Source organism: Xiphophorus couchianus, chromosome 23 (assembly GCF_001444195.1).
Source record: "Xiphophorus couchianus chromosome 23, X_couchianus-1.0, whole genome shotgun sequence".
Lineage (NCBI taxonomy): Eukaryota > Metazoa > Chordata > Actinopteri > Cyprinodontiformes > Poeciliidae > Xiphophorus > Xiphophorus couchianus.
Window position 1 is genome coordinate 23,955,180 of NC_040250.1, and position 19,516 is coordinate 23,974,695.

Here is a 19,516-nt window from a genome sequence, read left to right on the forward strand (position 1 = left end):
ATTCCTTTCAAACCGACTAAACAGGCTTCTTGTATTGAAGAAAAGTCAGTCAGCAGCAGGAGCATAAATGTTATAGTTTCTTTCAAAAGGGGGAGAGTAGGACGATGACAAATGGACTAATGGATTTGATGCAATGTCTGATTATTTGCTGGTGGGAAGTGGGCATTGACCACTTTTCTTTTTTTTATTCTCTCTTCCACAATATTGAAATACAAGCGTTTGCTTCAGGAAACTAAAGTTTTGAAATATTCCAAAAGAGGTTATGTTGATTTCAGTGGATCGGATCAGATCGAGCCCAGCCGATCTGGGCATGAGGCACATATTAAAGGGGCGGCGACATGTAAAATAAGCTTTTTTTGAGCTTTACGTCAAGTCAAGTCAAGTCAAAGTTTATTTATTTAGCACATTTACAACAGCCTCAGCTGATCAAAGTTCTTCACAAAAAAACATCATAGGTAGATAAAAAATATAAAATAAAATGAAGTTTAGTCAAATTAAAAAGACAAATATAAAATTGTCAAAGATACCAAAGGTTAATAGTATGAATAAAAAAACAAAACAATACTTAATTTTCCATCCTTTACCTTTTCTCTTACATCATGTTATCCAGTTATTCTCTCTTCAAATGCACACTTTGAATGTTGCCCTGGTTCTTTCATGCATTTTCAAGAAATCCTTTCGTCTCCCGTGGCAACCATTTAACTGCATAAAACGCCTGGGTTCCCGAGCTTCCGCATTACAGATCGGCCTTCCCTCACTTAGCTCCTCCAGACTAGCCAGCAGGAATTAGCAAACACCTAGCGTACCTGCGCATCTGCTGAGCTCATTGTGAGAGCTACTTCTCAGTGAAACTGCTCCAAATGCAGGAGCGACAGAGACGAAGAAGAAGTAAAGATTTTGTGAAAAAAGAAGATAACCAACAACTAGGGGGAGCCCCGAGCTGAACATGAACGCAAGAATCCAGGAACAAAAAGCCAGCATGATAACATGCGGTAGCAGCAAGGAAGTAGGGGTTAAACAGGAGGAACCAGCGATGAGGAATTAGAAAGAGGTGGTTAAATACTGGCAGAATGAATTCTGGAGCAATAGGACGGCCTAGTTGACAAATAGGTTGCAGTTGTGAGAAGAGAGAGAGAGAGAGAATGGCACAGGGGGCGAGGGAAAGTACACAATAGGGAGACTAGTAAAATTAATCTAAGAATAACTAGACGTAAGAAACTAAACTAGATTAACAAAAAAAATAAATAAATCATAGACACCAGAGATGAACATAAACCAGAATCAATGAGGAAGGACTGAACTAAAGTAAAACAGAAACAAGAGTGATCTAATGAAAAGAAACTGAGGAACTCAGAGGTAAACAAAGCCCAAAACAACTCGACTCAAACAACCCGAGATCCTTTCAATTAGAGCAGCCATGCTGTGATGACTTCCTAGAGGCCGAGGGTTGGAAAGAGCAGCAGTTTTTAAAGAGACAGAGATCCAATTGCAAGGCGTTAAATTATGAGGTTAAATGTCTTTAAGTCATATTTGATATATATAGCATTTTTAAAACAGCTGTAGTTAACATAGCTACGTGGCTGTGCTATAAAATGGCACTATGTGCCTGAAAGATACATGATACTTCCCCTTTATTATCTTAGAGCTTTCTATTTAAGTGTGTCAAATGCTTAAAAAAAAGGTGTCAGTAAAATAAGGAAAATATACAGTTTACAACAATTCATAGCTAGAAAAAAAGCACATCTAAAGTTGGTCAGTGTCTAACCTAAACTGCATAATTTATGACATATATTATTACATTATCTACATTATTATCTTCAAGGCAGATATTCCCGAGTCTGAGCTGCTACACTATTTATTGAGTCAAACTGGAAGAAGAGCTCTTTTCTGTGAGAATCTGGCTAATGAAAGACCTCAAAGTTAATAAGAGTGTGTCTGAAAATGGAGACTTCTTTTCATGGCCTGTTAAGATGTTTGATGACCTAGTGGGACACGTAGTAAAATTAAAGGTTTCACATGACAAAATATTTTCCTTTTTGCAAAAACTGCCAAACAGCCGGCAAGAAGTTGCTTTGCTCTTTCTGATTCTTTTACCACATGCGATGGTTTATTAGGACAAAAGCAGTTTCCCTCTGAAAACGATGACATCACACACTTTCAGCTTTGACCCGTATGATGGTTAATTAAGGCTTGAAAGGAAAGAAAGCGATTAACCTTCATGATTTTATTTTGTTTTATTTTGTGGAAAAGGAGAGTCCAATGTAGCGGGAGGTAGCTTTTATAAGAACAAAATGATACAAAGGAGCTTTGAATAGCAGGAAAACAATCATTAGGAGAGACTTTTGACTGAGGTAAGGATTTGTTGAGAATAAATAACACAGTTTGTCGAAGGTGAGCAGAAGTACTGAGAGACTTTGGAAGAAAAATGTCAAAGTCCAAGAGTCGGTTTATGCTAGAACATGACCTAATAAATTAATCTGTCATGGTGAGTTTCTTAATAATATTCTACTTTTTTGTGCAGAATACCAAAATTGTTCTTCACAATTCCATTTAGCCATTTTTCAACAATTTAAACAGTTAGAAAGTGATAAATAGATAAAATAAACATCTTATTGAATGTACATGCGAAGATAGCATGTGGTTATATGCTCACAGGAAACTGAGTTACAGTCATTAAATTTTACAAATCACACGCCAGCTTTGGAGTTGCAAAAATAACACCAAATTTGTATGCAGTTGTTTACAAAACTGTCTAAACAACTGAAGGTAACACAGGTACTTGATTGTACCGTAGCACCATAATGCACATAATGCCACCTTTTAACTTTAAGCATTTTTAAGTTTATACAATCTACATATGGGTTTGTGAAGAAAAACAATGCAGCCGCTCCTGTTTTCTGAAAAGCCAAACATTGCTTTTCCTCAGCCTGTGAGAAGCGGAACAAATTAAAAACGCCTTTCCTACGTGTTGTGATTTAGAAAACAAATGTGCAGTGTTTTCGCTCCCAAGCCGGCTGTTAGACATACTTGTATTGTTATAAACCCCAACAGATTCATTGAAAAATGAATAAATATAGATAATATTAAATAAATAAATGATTTATCTCCATTACTTGCGATTTTTGCTTAGCTCAGTGAGGTCCAAGTGATAATTGGGAGAGTTAAAACCCCCCCTTCCTCTCCTGTAACTTGCAGCACAACCTTCGGCAGATCAGCCCCTCAGTAATTCGAGGTATTTTTACCGGGCTTTTACAGCGCGCCATCAAAGTCGTAACAAATCTCCAGTTTTCCAGAGGATTTCAGTTGTTTCTCCCGCCGCCGCTGCTGATTATTCGCGACACCTGCATTCGATTTTAAATATTCCGAAAGCGGAGTTTCTGAGACGCGCTGAAGGAATGCCGCCCCATCAAACGGAATTGAGGCCGCATGAGAAATAATTTATCCCCCCCAAAAAATTATCTTTGAGATTCTTCTTCCTCTTCTTCTTCTTCTTTGAGGCTGCTTTGGAGAAGGGGAGGCAGCAAAGGTGCAAGAGAATATGTTTGCATGTTTAATGAGGGGCTCGGGCGGCGCGGCTGAATTCTGGTGTTATGAGTAAGGGCCGAGATTGGCAGGCTGCCACGCCACGAGAAGAAGTTTTAATAAGTTATGCATTAGGGCCATAATTAGATCACACCTCATTTAACACTAGGACTACCAAAGATTCCCAAAATGGGAATCTTCGTCCAGGTACCAGAGAGGGGCCAGTTTGGCCCTGTCCCTAGAGCTACCAGAGAGGGGCCAGTTTGGCCCTCCGAGAGAGGGTGTGAAGAGGCGCCTTTGTTATGTAAATAAGGCCATTACTGACGCACCACAAGAGGGGGGCAAAGCTGAACTCTGCATTCCATAAGAAGGGTCATTGAACACTTCAGGCTCAGGACAATGTTTGAGGTTCCAATGTTGTGAGTAAAATAAAATACAGTATAAAATATGAATATAAATCTAAATATAAAATATAAAGTGCAGGACTGACAGCAAAATAGAAGTCCACCCGTCTCTCCTGCACCCCAATGCATGCCTGATAAAGCACATGTGCATTCAGTGCTGCCATGTCAATCATGTTTGCCAGGTTTGCTGACCAGCTGTCACATAGTGATGGAACCTTAGTCACCCCCCGCAAGATTATGACTGAAATAAATGCCATTAGTTCTTGTGAACTAAATAGGTGAAGCAGTCACCTATTTATCCTCCACAGCACAAAAGGCTGCATGCAAATTTGCATGTGCAAAGTCTCCCAGATTTCTTTTGCTTACACTTTTTGCATGATTTTTTTGAGGTGGATCAACACAATTAATTTGGTTAGTTTATTTCTAAACTGTCATTTTATACCCTCTTAGCTTTATTTCAAAGAGAAACATTACTAATTTCTTTTAGAAAAACCTTTGCATACTTTTTGAAACAGATTGTATGTTTTGCAAACTCTATGTACATTTGGCAAAATGACCTGGATAATGCAGCACAACATCATGGATCAGCTGCAAAAAGTCACATCTCTCCAAAAACACTTCATGTATGCTTCAAAACTAAACTGACTAGTCGTAGGTATCATAGATACCCACCCCCAACATGGACTATTCACATCCCTACCTTCTGGCCTGACGGTCAACGACCACATGTACAATAGAACAATAGAAGAATAGAAGAATGGATGAATGGAGGCTAATTTGAGCCATCAGAGTCGTCAGTTTGGACAGGGTCTTGTGGCCCTGTTTCAGCCAGTCTGGGGAGAAATCGAAAACCTGGCCCTCTCCTAGTGCTAATCAATTTAAATTTCATGTTATTTCTTTATTTTATTTTATCTACAACTTCAAGTTGTAGATAGTCTCTATGCTGCAAAAGCGAAGTAATTTCCCTGCTTATATAATATAAAGATTATATATATGTTATATTTAGCTTAGTTTTATTTTAGCAAAAAAGCACAATGAATTATTTTTAATATTTTAAATGGAGATTTAGAAATTTTACAGACAGGTACCAGATGTATTTGTGTCTAAGTCAAGAGGTCAAGAGGCTTCTTAGTTTGCAAGAAGCAGGATGGAGAAGAGTATACAGAAGATATACAAAAAAAATATACAAAAGAACAACTGTTATTTGTTTGAATGCTTTTTATTTTTGTCATTAATAACAATAAAAAAAATACAAGAAATAAAACAATTCCGCAATTATTTGCAATAGGCACAGTGGCATTTCAGCCCTCATTCTGTGCACTGTCTGCACTGTCGGCACACATCTGGCACTGCCAGTTCATGGGCTTGCTGCATTTGCCACATGCGTATTTGAAGCAGTCAACGCATCTCCTATTTGTACTATTTTTAATGCATCGACGGTTGATTTGGCACTTCGCCCTTTTGCCTGGGCTGGGTGTGGCAGGTTGTTGGCAAAGCAGTTGCTCCTTGCACGCCTTCTTCTCACTCACATGAGAGTTAGCCAACTCTTTTGCGAGCTCCACCAGGAAGTCCACCCGTCTCTCCTGCACCCCAGTGCATGCCTGATACAGCACATGCGCATTCAGTGCTGCCATGTCAATCATGTTGTAGAACACGGCAACTGGCCACCTCTGTGTTCCTGCACGCACGCTGTACTCCCGCACCATTTTGTCCATCACATCCACACCGCACTTTGCTTTGTTATATTGTTTGATGGTGTTTGGCTTTCTTCTGGTGGTATCCTCAGTCTCAACCACGCTGTGCATGCTGCTGAGAATGTAAACGACCTTCTTCCTTTTGGGCACATACACAGGCAGCGTGGCATCAGAGGTTGAAAACACCTGAGTGGTGAATTCAGTGCGATCCTTACGTTTAGTGGATTGTGGAATTTCCCTGCGACACTTGTTGACTGTGCCGAGGATGGTGGTTTTCCGGCTACGCAGTCGTTGCGCAAGTGACAGTGATGTGAAGAAATTGTCCGTGGTTACAGTTCTGCCCTTGTCCATGAACGGTTCCATCAGCCTCATCACTACAGTCTCGGACAGTCTCTCCCCGCTGGGACGACTGGGGTCCTTGCCAAGATATGGGAAGACATTGCAGATGTACTTTGATTTCAAGTCGCAAGCCACCCAAAACTTGATGCCAAACTTGTCCGGTTTTGTTGCTATGTATTGAAGGAAACAGCAGCGGGTTTTAGTGGGGAAAAGCTGTTCATCAACAATGATGTGTCGACCAGGGTTGTAGGATGAATTCTGCATAAGTAATTCCAAAGCCTCTTCAGCATTCATCAGCTTCTGTGTCCTCTTCGCCATCTTGATTCTTGCAAACTAAAAAGCTGAGTGAATGTCCAGATATTTATACTCCACAGCACAAAAGGCAGCATGCAAATTTGCATGTACAAAGTCTCCCAGATCTGGGAACCACCAGAAGTAGTTATTTTCAAAATTTCTATCCTGTTCCAAGGACAATCAGCGTGAAAGTTGATGTAGTGAGTTTGGCTCTCCTCCCCCCTGCTCATCTACAGGGATGCTAATTAGACCATTCAGAGTCGTCAGTTTGGCCACATTTGGATGCTAATAACCCAGTTTGGCCCTCTCTCGGTAGCTCTAAGAAGATACCCAATCTGGCCCCTCTTGGTAGAGATAGGAATTTCTCAAAATCCTGGTAATCCTAGTGTTAAAGGAAAGGAAGAATAAAATTAGATTCTGTGACAATTTAAATTAATCATTGTCCAGACGTGAGTATCAAAGAGAGAAGCTTGTCATGGCTGTAGTGTAATTACAGTACTTTTGTGTGCTCTTCTGTGGGGGCGCGCGTGTGTGTGTGTGTTTGCTCTTAATGAAAATATGACTTAAACAAAATTCATTATAAGTTTGTTCTCTCTGTGGTTCAGATTGTTCAGCCAATATTTGCAGGCCAGAAAAGAACTTCCTCCCAACGAGAGACGCGATTACGAACCATCAGTCCTGCATCGCCTCTATATATTGGATCTATTTTTTCCAGCGATACATTTTCTGCATTTGGGACTTCATAGTCAAATAAGTTTCATTTGAAAGTGTGCTATTAGTTCTAAGCCATAAAATGTAATCACATTCACAGTCAATAGAATAGTGTCCTCCTATAACATAATTCAGACATTACTGCTCTTTCCTATCAGGCTTTTGACAAAGTCTTCGCTGCTTAACTGTTTCTGGCTGGATTTAATGTTCACTCTCTCCTCTCTCTCTCTCTCTCTCGCTCTCTTTTCCTCTACCCTTCGTCACGTTCTTAGATACTCTGATAATCTAATGATTTCATATTTCCACTGCAGCCCTCACCGTCCTATCAGCTCAATCTGAGCCACAAGATTAACGATTTGTCAAGTATTTACAAACCTGGCACAGAGGCTCAGACTAACAGAATTACAAGTGACGTTGTGACCTTAATAAGGACGAGGGTGGTGTAAAGAAAAAAAATTAAAGGGATAAAGTCTTATGTTGTCAAGTGCGCTTCCATTATCCTTGATTCGTGTTTGATGAATCCATATTGAAATGTATTGACGTTGCGTCGGCTGAGATTAAGAATGTTTGAAGTGCGCATGGATTTCCGTTTTTGGCTGAACATTCGTTATGTTTCTGGAGAGGCTGTCCTGTCGTCATGGACGGATGCAGTTATGGATATTCAATATATCTGGCTGGGCCTCACACTGTGTGTGGTAGGAGGCATGACAAATCTTGGGACTGTTATGAATGGACTTCAACTCTTCCTTTTATTAGTCCAGACAAGACTCCCTCAGTCGCTGTCTTTTCACTGTGGCGTTGAGGACATTTTTTAAATGTGACTCTTCGACACATTTGTAAACCCTTTTGAACAGGACATGTGAAGCAGGTCTTCATGTGACTTTTTATGCAAAACTGTGCTCCTGAGATGAAGAGTTTTAGATCCCTGTCTATGTTTTTTTTTAAAGAAATTGTCTTACTGTATAATTCTGATGGATTCTTGGAATTTACCACTACATTTTAGAACTAGCTCTTCTTCAAAACGTTATGGTGTTTAAAAAATTGTACCTTCATCTTGGTCCCGGGTTGTATAACGTCACAAACACATTTTCTATGAACGCCTTGGACTGATCAAGTTCTGCCTAATCTCCTTGAAATTTCCACCAGTTTGTTTATTCCAACAGTCCTTCAATGCCTCTGTGTCAAGAACTTCTCCATCAGCAGCACCAAGGGCAGAAGAGGACTCAACAGTATGATTTTGGAGCAAACTGAGGAATCCGATTTATTTTGGAGGAACAGAGATTGTGAAGGTTAATGACCCAATGGTGGCTAATTTGGCCTTGACTATTTCTTTCCTTTCCTCTCCCAACGTGTCCTATAAAGGGACGTTGTTATGTGTTTCCCATGCACATATTGACATTTTATAGCACAATCAGGTAACTGTCAACTTCAGTTGTTAAATTTTTTTTATATATGTAAAATATGACTTAAAGGAAATTTTACCTTGTAGTTTTGTGCCTTTAGATTGGGCCTATGTCATTTTAAAAACTTCTTTCTAAAATTCTGCTTTTAGGACGTCATCACATCACTCCTCTATTATCCCTTTAGCAACGTTTTTTTTTTTTTTACCAACATTTCATTGGGATATTGCTCAAATAATGAGTTCAGCAGATGCACAGTTCCAACCGATGTTTGCTAATTGCTGTTAGCTAGTCTGAAGGAGCTGAGTGGGGAGGAAACTTGGAAAGTGGAGCTCAGGGGAGGAGCTGCATCTCAAAGGCGGAGCTAGGTCGACCCAGGCATTTCGAAGCAACCATGGTTGCCATGGGAGATTAAAGGACTTCTCAAACAAGCATTAAAGAATCAAGGAAACATTCCAGGTTTGTTTTTGATGAGGTAATAATATTACAACATGGTGTCAAGCTCAAAAAAAGTTGATTTGACATAATACCGCCCCTTTAATGTAAGGAAGCAAACTTAAAGCCTAAATTCTACATAAAACTGTTGTGTATAATAAATATATAGACTAGTGCGATTAATTATTACAATACTTCAGTTTGATTGTCAGCAACATGATTCTTAAATCAATATTCTTTATTAGAACTGGTTTTGTTCTGCAAAATAAACATGGTTGTGGTTGGAAGAAAACTCCATAGCAGATACAGACTGTGGCAAGATGAATACTTTAATAAAATAATTAAGACACTTACAATAAAAATGACTCAGGGAGAAACCAAATCAGAAAGGACAGCGTGATGGACACATTGGAGAACAATAATAAAAAAGAAATCAAGGAGCTTAAATACTGAGGCCGGGTGTGAGGAAGTGACAGTGGAGCCAGGCGAACTAATCAGAAGGAAATCAGGAGATAGAAAACAGCTGTGAAAGGGGGCGAGGAACGAGGCAGTGCATAAACACTGGAGAACAACCGGGACTCCGGGACGGTATAGATAAAAAAAATAACACTAAAGAGAACAAAACGTAAAAGCACAAAAAGCAGAACACGAGAATAAACGAGGAAACTCAATTCAAAGAAATGAACTCATAGGAATAATAATGAAACTAAACATGGCAAGACCAGGTAATCTACGATTAGAAACACAAACGTAAATCTAAAGCGATCAAAGCACACAAACATAAAATCTAAAAAGAACCCTACACAGCCCAGGATCATGACAGCAAGACGCCTCTCTGACTAAGCTGATGTCAGTGTTTCCTGAAGCCGGTCAAAATTTCAGGTATACAAATAAATCAAGCAGCTCGATCAATCGATACAGCAACTGTGCACAGCCAAATCAGAATCCAGACACTTTGTATTCTGTGAACAAAGACCTCCACCCACGCCAACACAAACAAGGACCATTTACACTTATCCAGGTTGAGACAGCCGCCGGGCCCGCAGAGGCCGACCTCCTGGAGAGCAGGAGCTCTCATTTTCTTCTCGTCTCAGGGGAAATCTGCCCTCCGATAAGAACTCAGAGCTTTTCCTGGGCATCGCCCCTAGATATTGTCTGGCGAAGATCAAAGACGGGGATCCAGCAGGAAGCGTGAAGCCGTTTTAAATAGCGCCACACAAGAAGAAGAGGGGTTCTACATGCATCTTTTTACTCTCCTGCTTTATTAATCCACTTTCAGCTGCGCGTTAAAACACACACAACAGGCTGCTGCAGTGGCCTAAAAAAACAAAATCTAGCATTCAGCATGTTTTTTTTTGTTTTTTTGTCCATTTCTTTCCACGTGTGTGTTTGCAAGCGTGTGTTTGTTTCCCCGGGTTTATCTCTGGCCTTTCAGAGATGAACTAGCGTTGACCCTGAGGTGTGCGGTGGCTGCCTGTGCAGCCTCCTGTGTCCCACATCAGACTCGCAGCCTTCAGCGGGCGCTGAACGGCTGGGTGGAGAAAGGACAGGAGGCAGACAGTGAGGGATGGACGTTATCTGTTTTAGCCACAGGGCCACACTAAAGACTCACCGAAAGGCAGCACACACAGAAACCGGAACAGACTCGGCACGACGGGAGGCATTTTCTTTTTCTTCTTTTTTTCTCTCGGTTTTTCACAATTCCAAACTTTACTTCCTTTTACGTCCTCTGGTGGATTCATAAAGTTTGCATAACCACTGGACTTTCTTGAACTTTAAGTCCTGAACTTTAAGTTTTTTGTGGGGCCCAGAGGGGTTATGCAATAGAACCACACAGAGTTGCTTAATCACATAAAAAATTTTTGCGAGGCACGCTGCGTTGATCTAATTGTGACGTCTCTCTCCCAGCTAGCTTTGCACATCTAGAGACTAAAATCCTTCTTTCCAAAATAGCTCAAGCTTTGTTAGTTTTGGAGGAAGGGAGTCTGTGCACATAATGCTTTGAGTCTTTCCAAAGACTACCAGTTGGATGTGAGTTTTGGGTCATTGTAACATGTGAATGTTCTTTGATCTAAACTATCCCCATTTGAAGAATGAATTTGGTTTTAAATATTCCTCTAATAGGTTTTCTTGCTTCATTCATTGCTCCATAGATAATATTTCCACAGCAAGATGCAAACACCACGTTTTCACCGTTTCACCAACATTTCAATCTCAACTGATCCACGTATACTTTGTCTCTTTTATGATTTGTTAAAAACTGCGTGTGTCTTATCGCCTTTCGACGATGGCTTCCTCTCTTTCGATTCTTCCATAAATCCTAAATTTGCGCAGTGCGCCACCAATAGGTATCCCGTCAGCAGTTTCTGCCAACGGAGCTGATAATGCCACGGCCGTATTTCATGGTGGGCATTGTGTGTTCAAGCAGAGCTGCATCTCCTCAAAAGTTACAGTAGGCCTCTTGGCTGCTTTTCTGTTTTAAGTGTTTCCATTAAATGGACAGCAATGTCTTGTAAGGTTTGTACTTGTGCCGTACTGTTCCAACACTCGGATAATGGATTAGGTAGCGCTCCGTGAGACGCTCCAAGCTTGAGGTGTTGTTTTTTTAGAGCCTAACCCTGCTTTGAAATTCGTCCCAACTTCCTCCCTGACCCGCCTGCCGTGTTCCTTGGTCTTCATGACGCTGTTTGTTCTCCAACAAACCTCTGAGGATTTCACAGAGCAGCTATGGTTCCTATAGGAAGCATTCACTCCCGTGGATGTTTTATCACTTTTTATGTTTTTACCCCAAAAAAAAAAATCTTTAATGTCAAAGTGAAAATGGATTTCTACAAAAGAGTGAATCGTAAATAAAAACATGATTGCGCAAACATTTGCTCCCTTTAAAGAGACTGAGTTAAATCAACAGAGGTCCAGCCAGTTGGTGCAAGTACTGTAGTCTCACATTGAGTGGAATGGGGATCACCGTGGCTCAGTGAGTGTCTCAGGGGATTATGGTACAAACTATAATCCCCGTATCCCTGTGCAGTATTCCTGGCTTCCAAGACGAAAGAACAATCCAAGCAAAACAGAGAAAAAGTTATTGAAAAGTTTAAGTCAGGGGATGGATACAAAAAAAATCTCTATGCCACTGAGTGTTCCTGGATTTCAGCTAAAACCATCGGCAAGAAATGGACGGAATATGAAGTATGTGTGAATCCTTATGAGATCAGGACGTCCTCACAACCTGAGTGACCACGCTAGAAGGAGACGAGTGAGAGAGGATACCAGGTCACCATGGCTACGCTGGGAGAGACACTCTGTAGACAAACAGCTGTTGCTCTGGTTCTTCACCAATCAATGTTTTACTGGTGAGTGGCAATGAGAAAGACGTTGTTGAAGAAAGAGTTTGCCAAAAGGCACGTGGGGCAAAGGTCTTTGGTCTGATGAAACCAAAACATGAGATTTTTGGCCATCAGACAAGATGCCACAGCATGGTGGTTGTTGCATCATGCTGTTGGGGTGGTTCTTGTCAGCAGAGCCCGGAAGGCTTGTAAAGGTAGGAGGCAAAATCCTAGAGAACAGTTGTATCCATCTGCAACAGATCGTCAGAGAACACTTAAGTTTTACCAAGACAATGACCCAAAGCATCCAGCTATCGCTACAAAGAAATGGTTTGAGGATGACAAGGTGGATCTTCTGGTGTGGTCCAGTCAAAGTCCAGGCCTCAATCTCATAGAGAATTGACCTGGAAAGCTCTGCATACAGCCAACCTGACAGAGCTTGAACGGTTTTGCAAAGAAGAATGGAAACCTGCATCGTCCATCGTGCGAACCTGATGGAGACCTGTCCGGTGTTTGACTGACCTGAAGGGTGTGAATATTTGTGCAGTCACTTATTTTATGGCAAATATTTTTATTTTGTCGTCATTATTTTGTAGAAATAAGTTTTCCCTTTGAGAATAAAAGAGGGGTTTGTTTTGTCTTTTTTTTGTCAAAAAAAGCCAAATGTTTTTCATGATTGATTTGCAAAAGAAAAAAAACTGTGAAATGTGCAAGGAGGTGAATATGTTTTACTGACATTACTCTATACTCCAGTTTACTCCTTTTTTACTAATTAGGTGATTTCTGGAGGTCATTTGTTGTACTGAATTTTACATGAGGACAGACTAAATTAAACCAAACACTTTCAAACATCCATCCAGCCATTATCTTTTGTTCATCAGGGCCACAGGAGCAGCAGCCTAAACAAAGAGGCTTCCCTCTCCCCAAGACGTATCCTAACATGGACCATCAAAGCTCCACACCAGAACCCTGCAGAGCTTTTTAATAAGACGAGTCTTCAAGGCTGAATGCGATCAAATGAGTCGATGAGGTGTCTGCAGTTTGGTTATTACGAGGACACGGTGTCCGGTGATGCTGCTGCCACCTCGGTGCCTGACCCCGCTTTAATGGCCTGTTCTCTGAGGGCCCTTCAGAGACCGAGCAGCGCCGCGACCTCTCATCTTTTCACAGCACGCACAAAGTTACACTCTGGCGCTCAACGCACGTGGTGGCCCCCCACTCGAAAGCAGCATTAACCCCCCGGAGAGCTCGCCGTAACCCGGGGCAATCATGTTCTCTGTGAAATTCAAGGAGCTCAGAAATATTGTTTTCATTTGTTATAATGATTGGGAACCATAAAAACACAGCCATAAAAAAAAGAAAAAGAAAATATTCCAACGGTTTACCCCCAACGTAACCATTCTAGTTGTGGCCGCAATAAGCTGGCGCTTCTATTAATTCTCTGCCTAGATCCACTTTTCCAAATTGGAAAATGCTCCCTCTCCCCCACCCATTCTTGTGCTCCCTCATCCGCCACCGCCGAGCCTCTGCCCTCCATTATCTAAACACAATATAGATGAAATGGTACCCAGATTAATTGCCCTTCAGCTCAGTCCCCTATCTTCATCTACTGTCTAAGACATTTCGTAATGAAAATGAGCCCCATCTTCATCTAACAGCCTTATAACTTAAGTAGTTGCTTTGATGTGTCAAAGGGAATAGGTAAGTCATTGATCCGTGTGTGCCAGCGCTATTTCAATCTGTTTCATATTATTGCTGCTCTGCATTGCAGTGGTGGCTCATAAGGTTGCGCCAGAGAAGCCCCCTGGTTAAATCTGGGGTTCCTCAAAGGATGAAGGACTTGGGCGGGATAAGAGCTGGAGGTTTAATATTTTATGACTGCTAAATTTATGGTGTGTCATCAGAAAAGTTAGATTTTCTTGGGAATTTGCCCGAGCAAACCTGCACAGTGGTTCATGGTTCCTTGGGGGAAAAAAGCATTCCTATATAAAATATTTTAGAAATTAATTGAATTAAATTGAATCTATTCACATTAACAAACGTCAATGTATTTTCGTTGCGATGCTATAATGCAGACCAGAGGTTCTGAAACTTTACATTGGACAGTCCAAATCTGATTTCTGGATAATGTTGGAGGTCCTGTAGCGACTACATCTGAGCAAATCCTGGTCATTAAATTTGCTTGCAACTTTAATGCAACTTTTTCTGCCATTAGATTAAACAAATCTAATGGCACTTTATGTATACAAACAACTGCTTCGGCTTACAGCTTCTGACAGTAGGATGCAATCTGATCACATTTATGACTTTCCATAAAAGTAGATTTGTGAAAAGCACAGCTGATATTAGACTTGCTGATAGAACCTCCAACCTAAACTGTGAACATTTGCTACACTTATGTTGAAGACCAATGCTTAGTAGACCTGCAGTGGTCCCAAACCACTACATTTTAACTGAAGTTAGCAGTGCTCTGTCAGACGTTTACCACGTAAGATACTATTTTATAACGTATCCCTGCTTTGAACCTCTCTTTTGCCCTTTATCCCTGATCAATCTGGGGTATTCATTGATCGTAAAGGGGCGGTATTATGCATTTTCCTGGCACATACATAATGGTATTTTTTTGCACAATCAAGTTATTATGTTACCTTGATTTGTTACAAAAATCAGTCAAGTGAATAAATTTTTTTAAAGAATTTTTTTTTAATTTGAAAGAAAATTTAAATTCTTTTAAATTTTAAAGTCAAATTTAAAAGAAATTTGACTTTACAATCTGGCACTCTGAAATTGGCCTCTGTCTCTTTAAGAAGCTCCTACTCTTTCCATTCACAACTCTAAGACGTCTCTGTTTGCTGAATATGTTTGCCTACTTGTGAAGTCTATGCATGCATATAAAGCCGTGTGTAATTTCCAATGTTGTGATAGTTTCTGTTGTTGTATCACGTAAAATAACGCTAAAGTTTGTGTTTGCAATGTGACAAAATATTCAAAAAAAGAAAGGTTGCTGGGTATTAACACTGTTGTAAATCCCCTAGTTTCAGAATGAATTAGGGAGAATAAAGTCAATTGCAAAAGGAATCCCACTGCTTTTTCCTTCCGCTGCTTCCCGTTGATTGTAACCACCTTTATACATTTTTGATGAGCTATTCCTTACCTTTTAAAAATCACAGTTAGATTAAAAGCACACAAGTGTTGCACAACATGTGGGATATTAACAGTTTCCCCCCAAATTACCAACTTCTGCACATTTAGGAACAGCTGATTTGACAGGTTAAGGTTTAGCAGGGCCAGACCGCTGTGCATTAGCAAACTGGGACAGACAGTTGTCTGTTTGATGCGTGAACCTAACTTTGTCTGGATAAGAAAAAAAAGACAGGAGCAGAGGGGTCTTGACTAAAATCTCCTGCCTTCAGGGCCCTTTAAATGAGTTTCATCCAGGCGTAGCTCAGAGTGAGACTTAATTCCACCGAGTCCAGATTTACATAAATAGAATCCGAATAAGACACACGATACCTGAGGAAGAAAAAAAAAAGAGAAAAAAGAAGCTTGTGTCTTGCTAGAGTAATTGGTGAAGCATTGAACCGCTGTCCTAGATAGACCTGCACTGCGACTGTGACTGTTCCCGACTTCCGACTGTAATCTACTTTAGGAAGATGCAGACGGCGGTCCCATGTGGCGTGTAGTTTGTGGAACGCAAGATGCAAAAACATTCTCCTACCGTACAAGATGAGGACAGTAATTAATTGACAGCTTGCTGAACACCTCCCTCAAAGAGCGGTCATCCAATCGCAGTTGTGGAGCCGTTACCACGACGACCAGGGGCTGATTCTGGAACGCTCCGAAGGCAAACACGGCGCACAAGATGCTGCGACAGCAGCTGCGTGGCGCGTTTACAGAGTTCAGGTGATTCTCTGCTTTTCCTCCACTTTACCAAGGCGAAAACAGACACAGAAATGTAAAAAATAAATAAATAAAAAATGGAGTAGACTTACTTTTTATCTGCTGTATGTAAGCTCTAAAATTCAGCAAGTTCACCACCAAGGCCGGCAGGCCCATTATGAGCCCACCGGGGAATACAACTTCTGGCATATCCGACGTCAATATTTTATTTCCCTGTTTTGATGAAAGGTTTCTGGATCTGCATCTGCAAGTTGATGAGAACCCGCCTTACCTGAACAGCTTTCCATCAGTTTCAGCTTGTTACTTCTGACAAATACACTCACATTCACGTCCAACAGGCCCAATGTTTAGTACTTAGTGCTTCACCAAACGACTTTACACTTGTGAACGCTGGTTAGCCTCGAGTTTCACTATTAAAAAGTCTTGACTCATAGTAATTAATTACATACTTAAACCCTGAACTGGGTGCTGCCGTTTTTTGTGTTGCTAAATAATGAATTCTGTTTTACGAGTTGATACTGTTCAATCACCAAACCCAGGATGCCAGCAGGTGCTACAGCTAGAGCGAAGTGTTTTGACTCAAACTCCCAGACTGAAGGTGTGAACTCTGGGAGGATATTTCCTAACCAGCTTCCATAAACTGCAGAACTGAATCATATGAAAGGCTTTTGATTATTTCTTTTTAAAATAATAATACTGTCCCTCTGCAGCCTACTCTTATTTGTTATTATTTTTGTTTAAAAAGAGTCCTTCAACAGTAACAGAGTTTGAATCGTAGCAAAGGAAATTCAAAAGAGGCATTGCCTGAAGACTTGGCTGATAAAGGATTCATCTCTCTAGTTATGTGGGGTTTTTTCTCTCTAATCCTTTAAGATGTAACTTTTAAATGGTAATTTTGTCTTCCACTGCTGTCATTTTGTTAGCACATGCACAAACAATCTTGATAATACTGGTTGATCAACCTCAACCCAACAATTTGACTCCTTTCAGAGCAACACAAGACACAAAGAACACGTGTAAGTAATGGGTTAAGGGATGATTTGAAAGGGATTTGAATTCTTCCTGTACATGTAAAGTTTCAGAGACTACGTTTGGGAGAAGCATTAGTTTTTTTTCCCGCGATCCTTTTTCTCCCCAAGTTATTCTGTAAAATGTTCCCATTTAAGTTCTCGGAAACTCTAAAACGACCTCTGATTTACCCCTGTAGAGACGTCGCTGGCTTCTATAGAGTGAAGTCTCTTTCTCTGTGTTTTCCTCCCCTGCAGACATTTCCTGTTCAAGCAGGGCTCAGGTTCATCAGCCCTCCTGTCAGGCGCGGGGCAGGGATACCCTCTGACTTCTGGGACGGTGTACTCCCCACCGCCGCGGCCGCTCCCTCGCAGCAGCGTGACCAGGCCGCTGTTTACCTTCAACAAGCCTCACCGCTGCTGCAACTGGAAGTGCACAGCCCTGTCTGCCTCCCTGCTGACCCTCACGCTGGCCCTGCTGCTCACATATGTCATTGGTGAGTCACCACTGAATTGTTGTACCTTTTGGCTGATGAGGTTCGTTGGAGAACCCGCTGGTAACGTGGCATATTAAATCTCCAGGAAAGAATCGCGTAAACGGGAAGGTTTAATTTATTTTTTTTAATTTTAATTCAGACTTCTTCTGGTGAAGAAATACAGGGACAACAAACAAAGAGAAATAAACAAAAACAGGGCGATCGATATGCGTTAAAAGCCAGGCGGCTGAAATTTGTCCACTGTTGCTTTCAGGCAGTATTGTATTCCAAACGTGACCCATTGTAGAATACTTTAAATTGCAAATTAGCCGTCCCAGACCAAAGCACTGAAAACCAGTAATTATCCTGTGATGACTACACACAAACACACACACAAACACACGCCCCCACACATGCAAAGGTTCATTTAGTGTTTGTCTTCCCCACACACACACACACCCCAACGCCCATATAGCACACAAACAACTTTCTCATTAAATTCATGCCATTCTTGTGTATTTTTAATATCTTATTCAGTCCACGTTCGTCCTACGACTTCATGACTTTACACTTTTTTATTAATATTTAAATATTTTTGCTGCAATTTACCTAATACTCAGTGCAACCAAAAATTTCATTCGTTTTTGGTCTTATTACTTAAACCTGTCATTTTGTTCTGCTTCTGTTAACCATAGCATGAAAAATGCCATTAATACAGTATGTTGCGATTATTATTTATTTTTTTTACATCCCTTTATTTTGTTCTTTAATTGCCAAACCGAATGAAACAAAAACCAATTAAGTTTGGTTATAATATGCTTACTGGGAAGTAATGTTGCTGGGGTACAGGTTATTTCAAAATAAAAGATGAGCATTTAGGGTTTCACTGAAGCGTCCAGTTGAAACAGCTGAACCAAAAGCGTCACAATACAATAAGAAACTGGTTACTTAAACCAGTATTTTATGAAAAATGTGTTCATAATTATTTATTACTAGAAACCACTACATACATATTTCAATACAGAATTAAAAGACATCATTATGTTCTTTTATTACTATTTTAATTAGAAAAAACACATTATGAATGTATTTTTTTTATTTTAAACTTTCATAATAATACAAAGTGGGACTTAATAATACAAAACATTTATTACAGGCACATAGATGCAGTCAGTCTTGGTCAGATTCAGTATGAATTTGCTGTTTGTTTTTTTCTGGTTATTTTTACTTGAATTCTGTTAAAAACTAAATGAACAACTCTTTCTTGCTCCATTGCATAATGCGTAAATCTCTATATTACAATGCAACCTCTTGGTCAAACTCAGTGTAGAACTTCCTGTTGTCTATTCAGGTGTTCAGGGATGGGGTTTTTTTTTTTTTTTTTTTTTTGAAAGATCACGTTGCTCTAAAGTCTTTGAAATGACAGAATTATGCTCCGAAGGAAGGTTAAATAATACGAACCCATAATAACGACAAGACACAACCTCTTCTTTTTTTTTAACTATGGCTTTATGTGTTTCATTTCAGGATTCATATTCGTCTCTTTGAAATGCCGTCACAGCACTGATGGTTTAGGCTTTTGCTTCCACTAGTTTTGATTCCTTCAGGAGCATTAGTATGAAATCATATATGCTAAACAAATTCTTCACGTTCTATTTAATCAATATATCCAATATTAAAGTGATATTGGAGAGCTGAATGACTATTAAAAACATGGCTGAGATATCTTGATCATTTGCTTAACGGAGGGGATATTATGTATTTTCCAGACACATAGTTCCCTTTTTCAGCAAAATTTATTAACTATGCTACCTTCAGTTGTTATATAACATGCTACATACTGTATATAAATCGTAGCAAAGGAAATTTCACTTTGCAATTTGATGGTGCAAAATTGGCCTCTGTCTCTTTAAGAAGCTCCTACTCTGTCCTGTCATCACTAATCTCGTCATGATGGCAAATTTTACTGGACGATAAATTGTTCCAGAAGTTATCCTGATAAACGATGATA

The 19,516-nt window shown here is 40.2% G+C and overlaps 1 protein-coding gene across 1 annotated transcript in view; it reads left to right on the top strand.

Moving 5' to 3' along the window:
* tenm1 (teneurin transmembrane protein 1) overlaps positions 1–19,516 on the top strand; it is a 287,438-nt gene that overhangs the window by 92,944 nt on the left and 174,978 nt on the right. Inside the window, exon 5 of the mRNA XM_028009863.1 lies at positions 17,288–17,526. Within this exon, the coding sequence (XP_027865664.1) occupies positions 17,288–17,526 (239 nt within the window). The remainder of the gene's footprint in view (positions 1–17,287; positions 17,527–19,516) is intronic.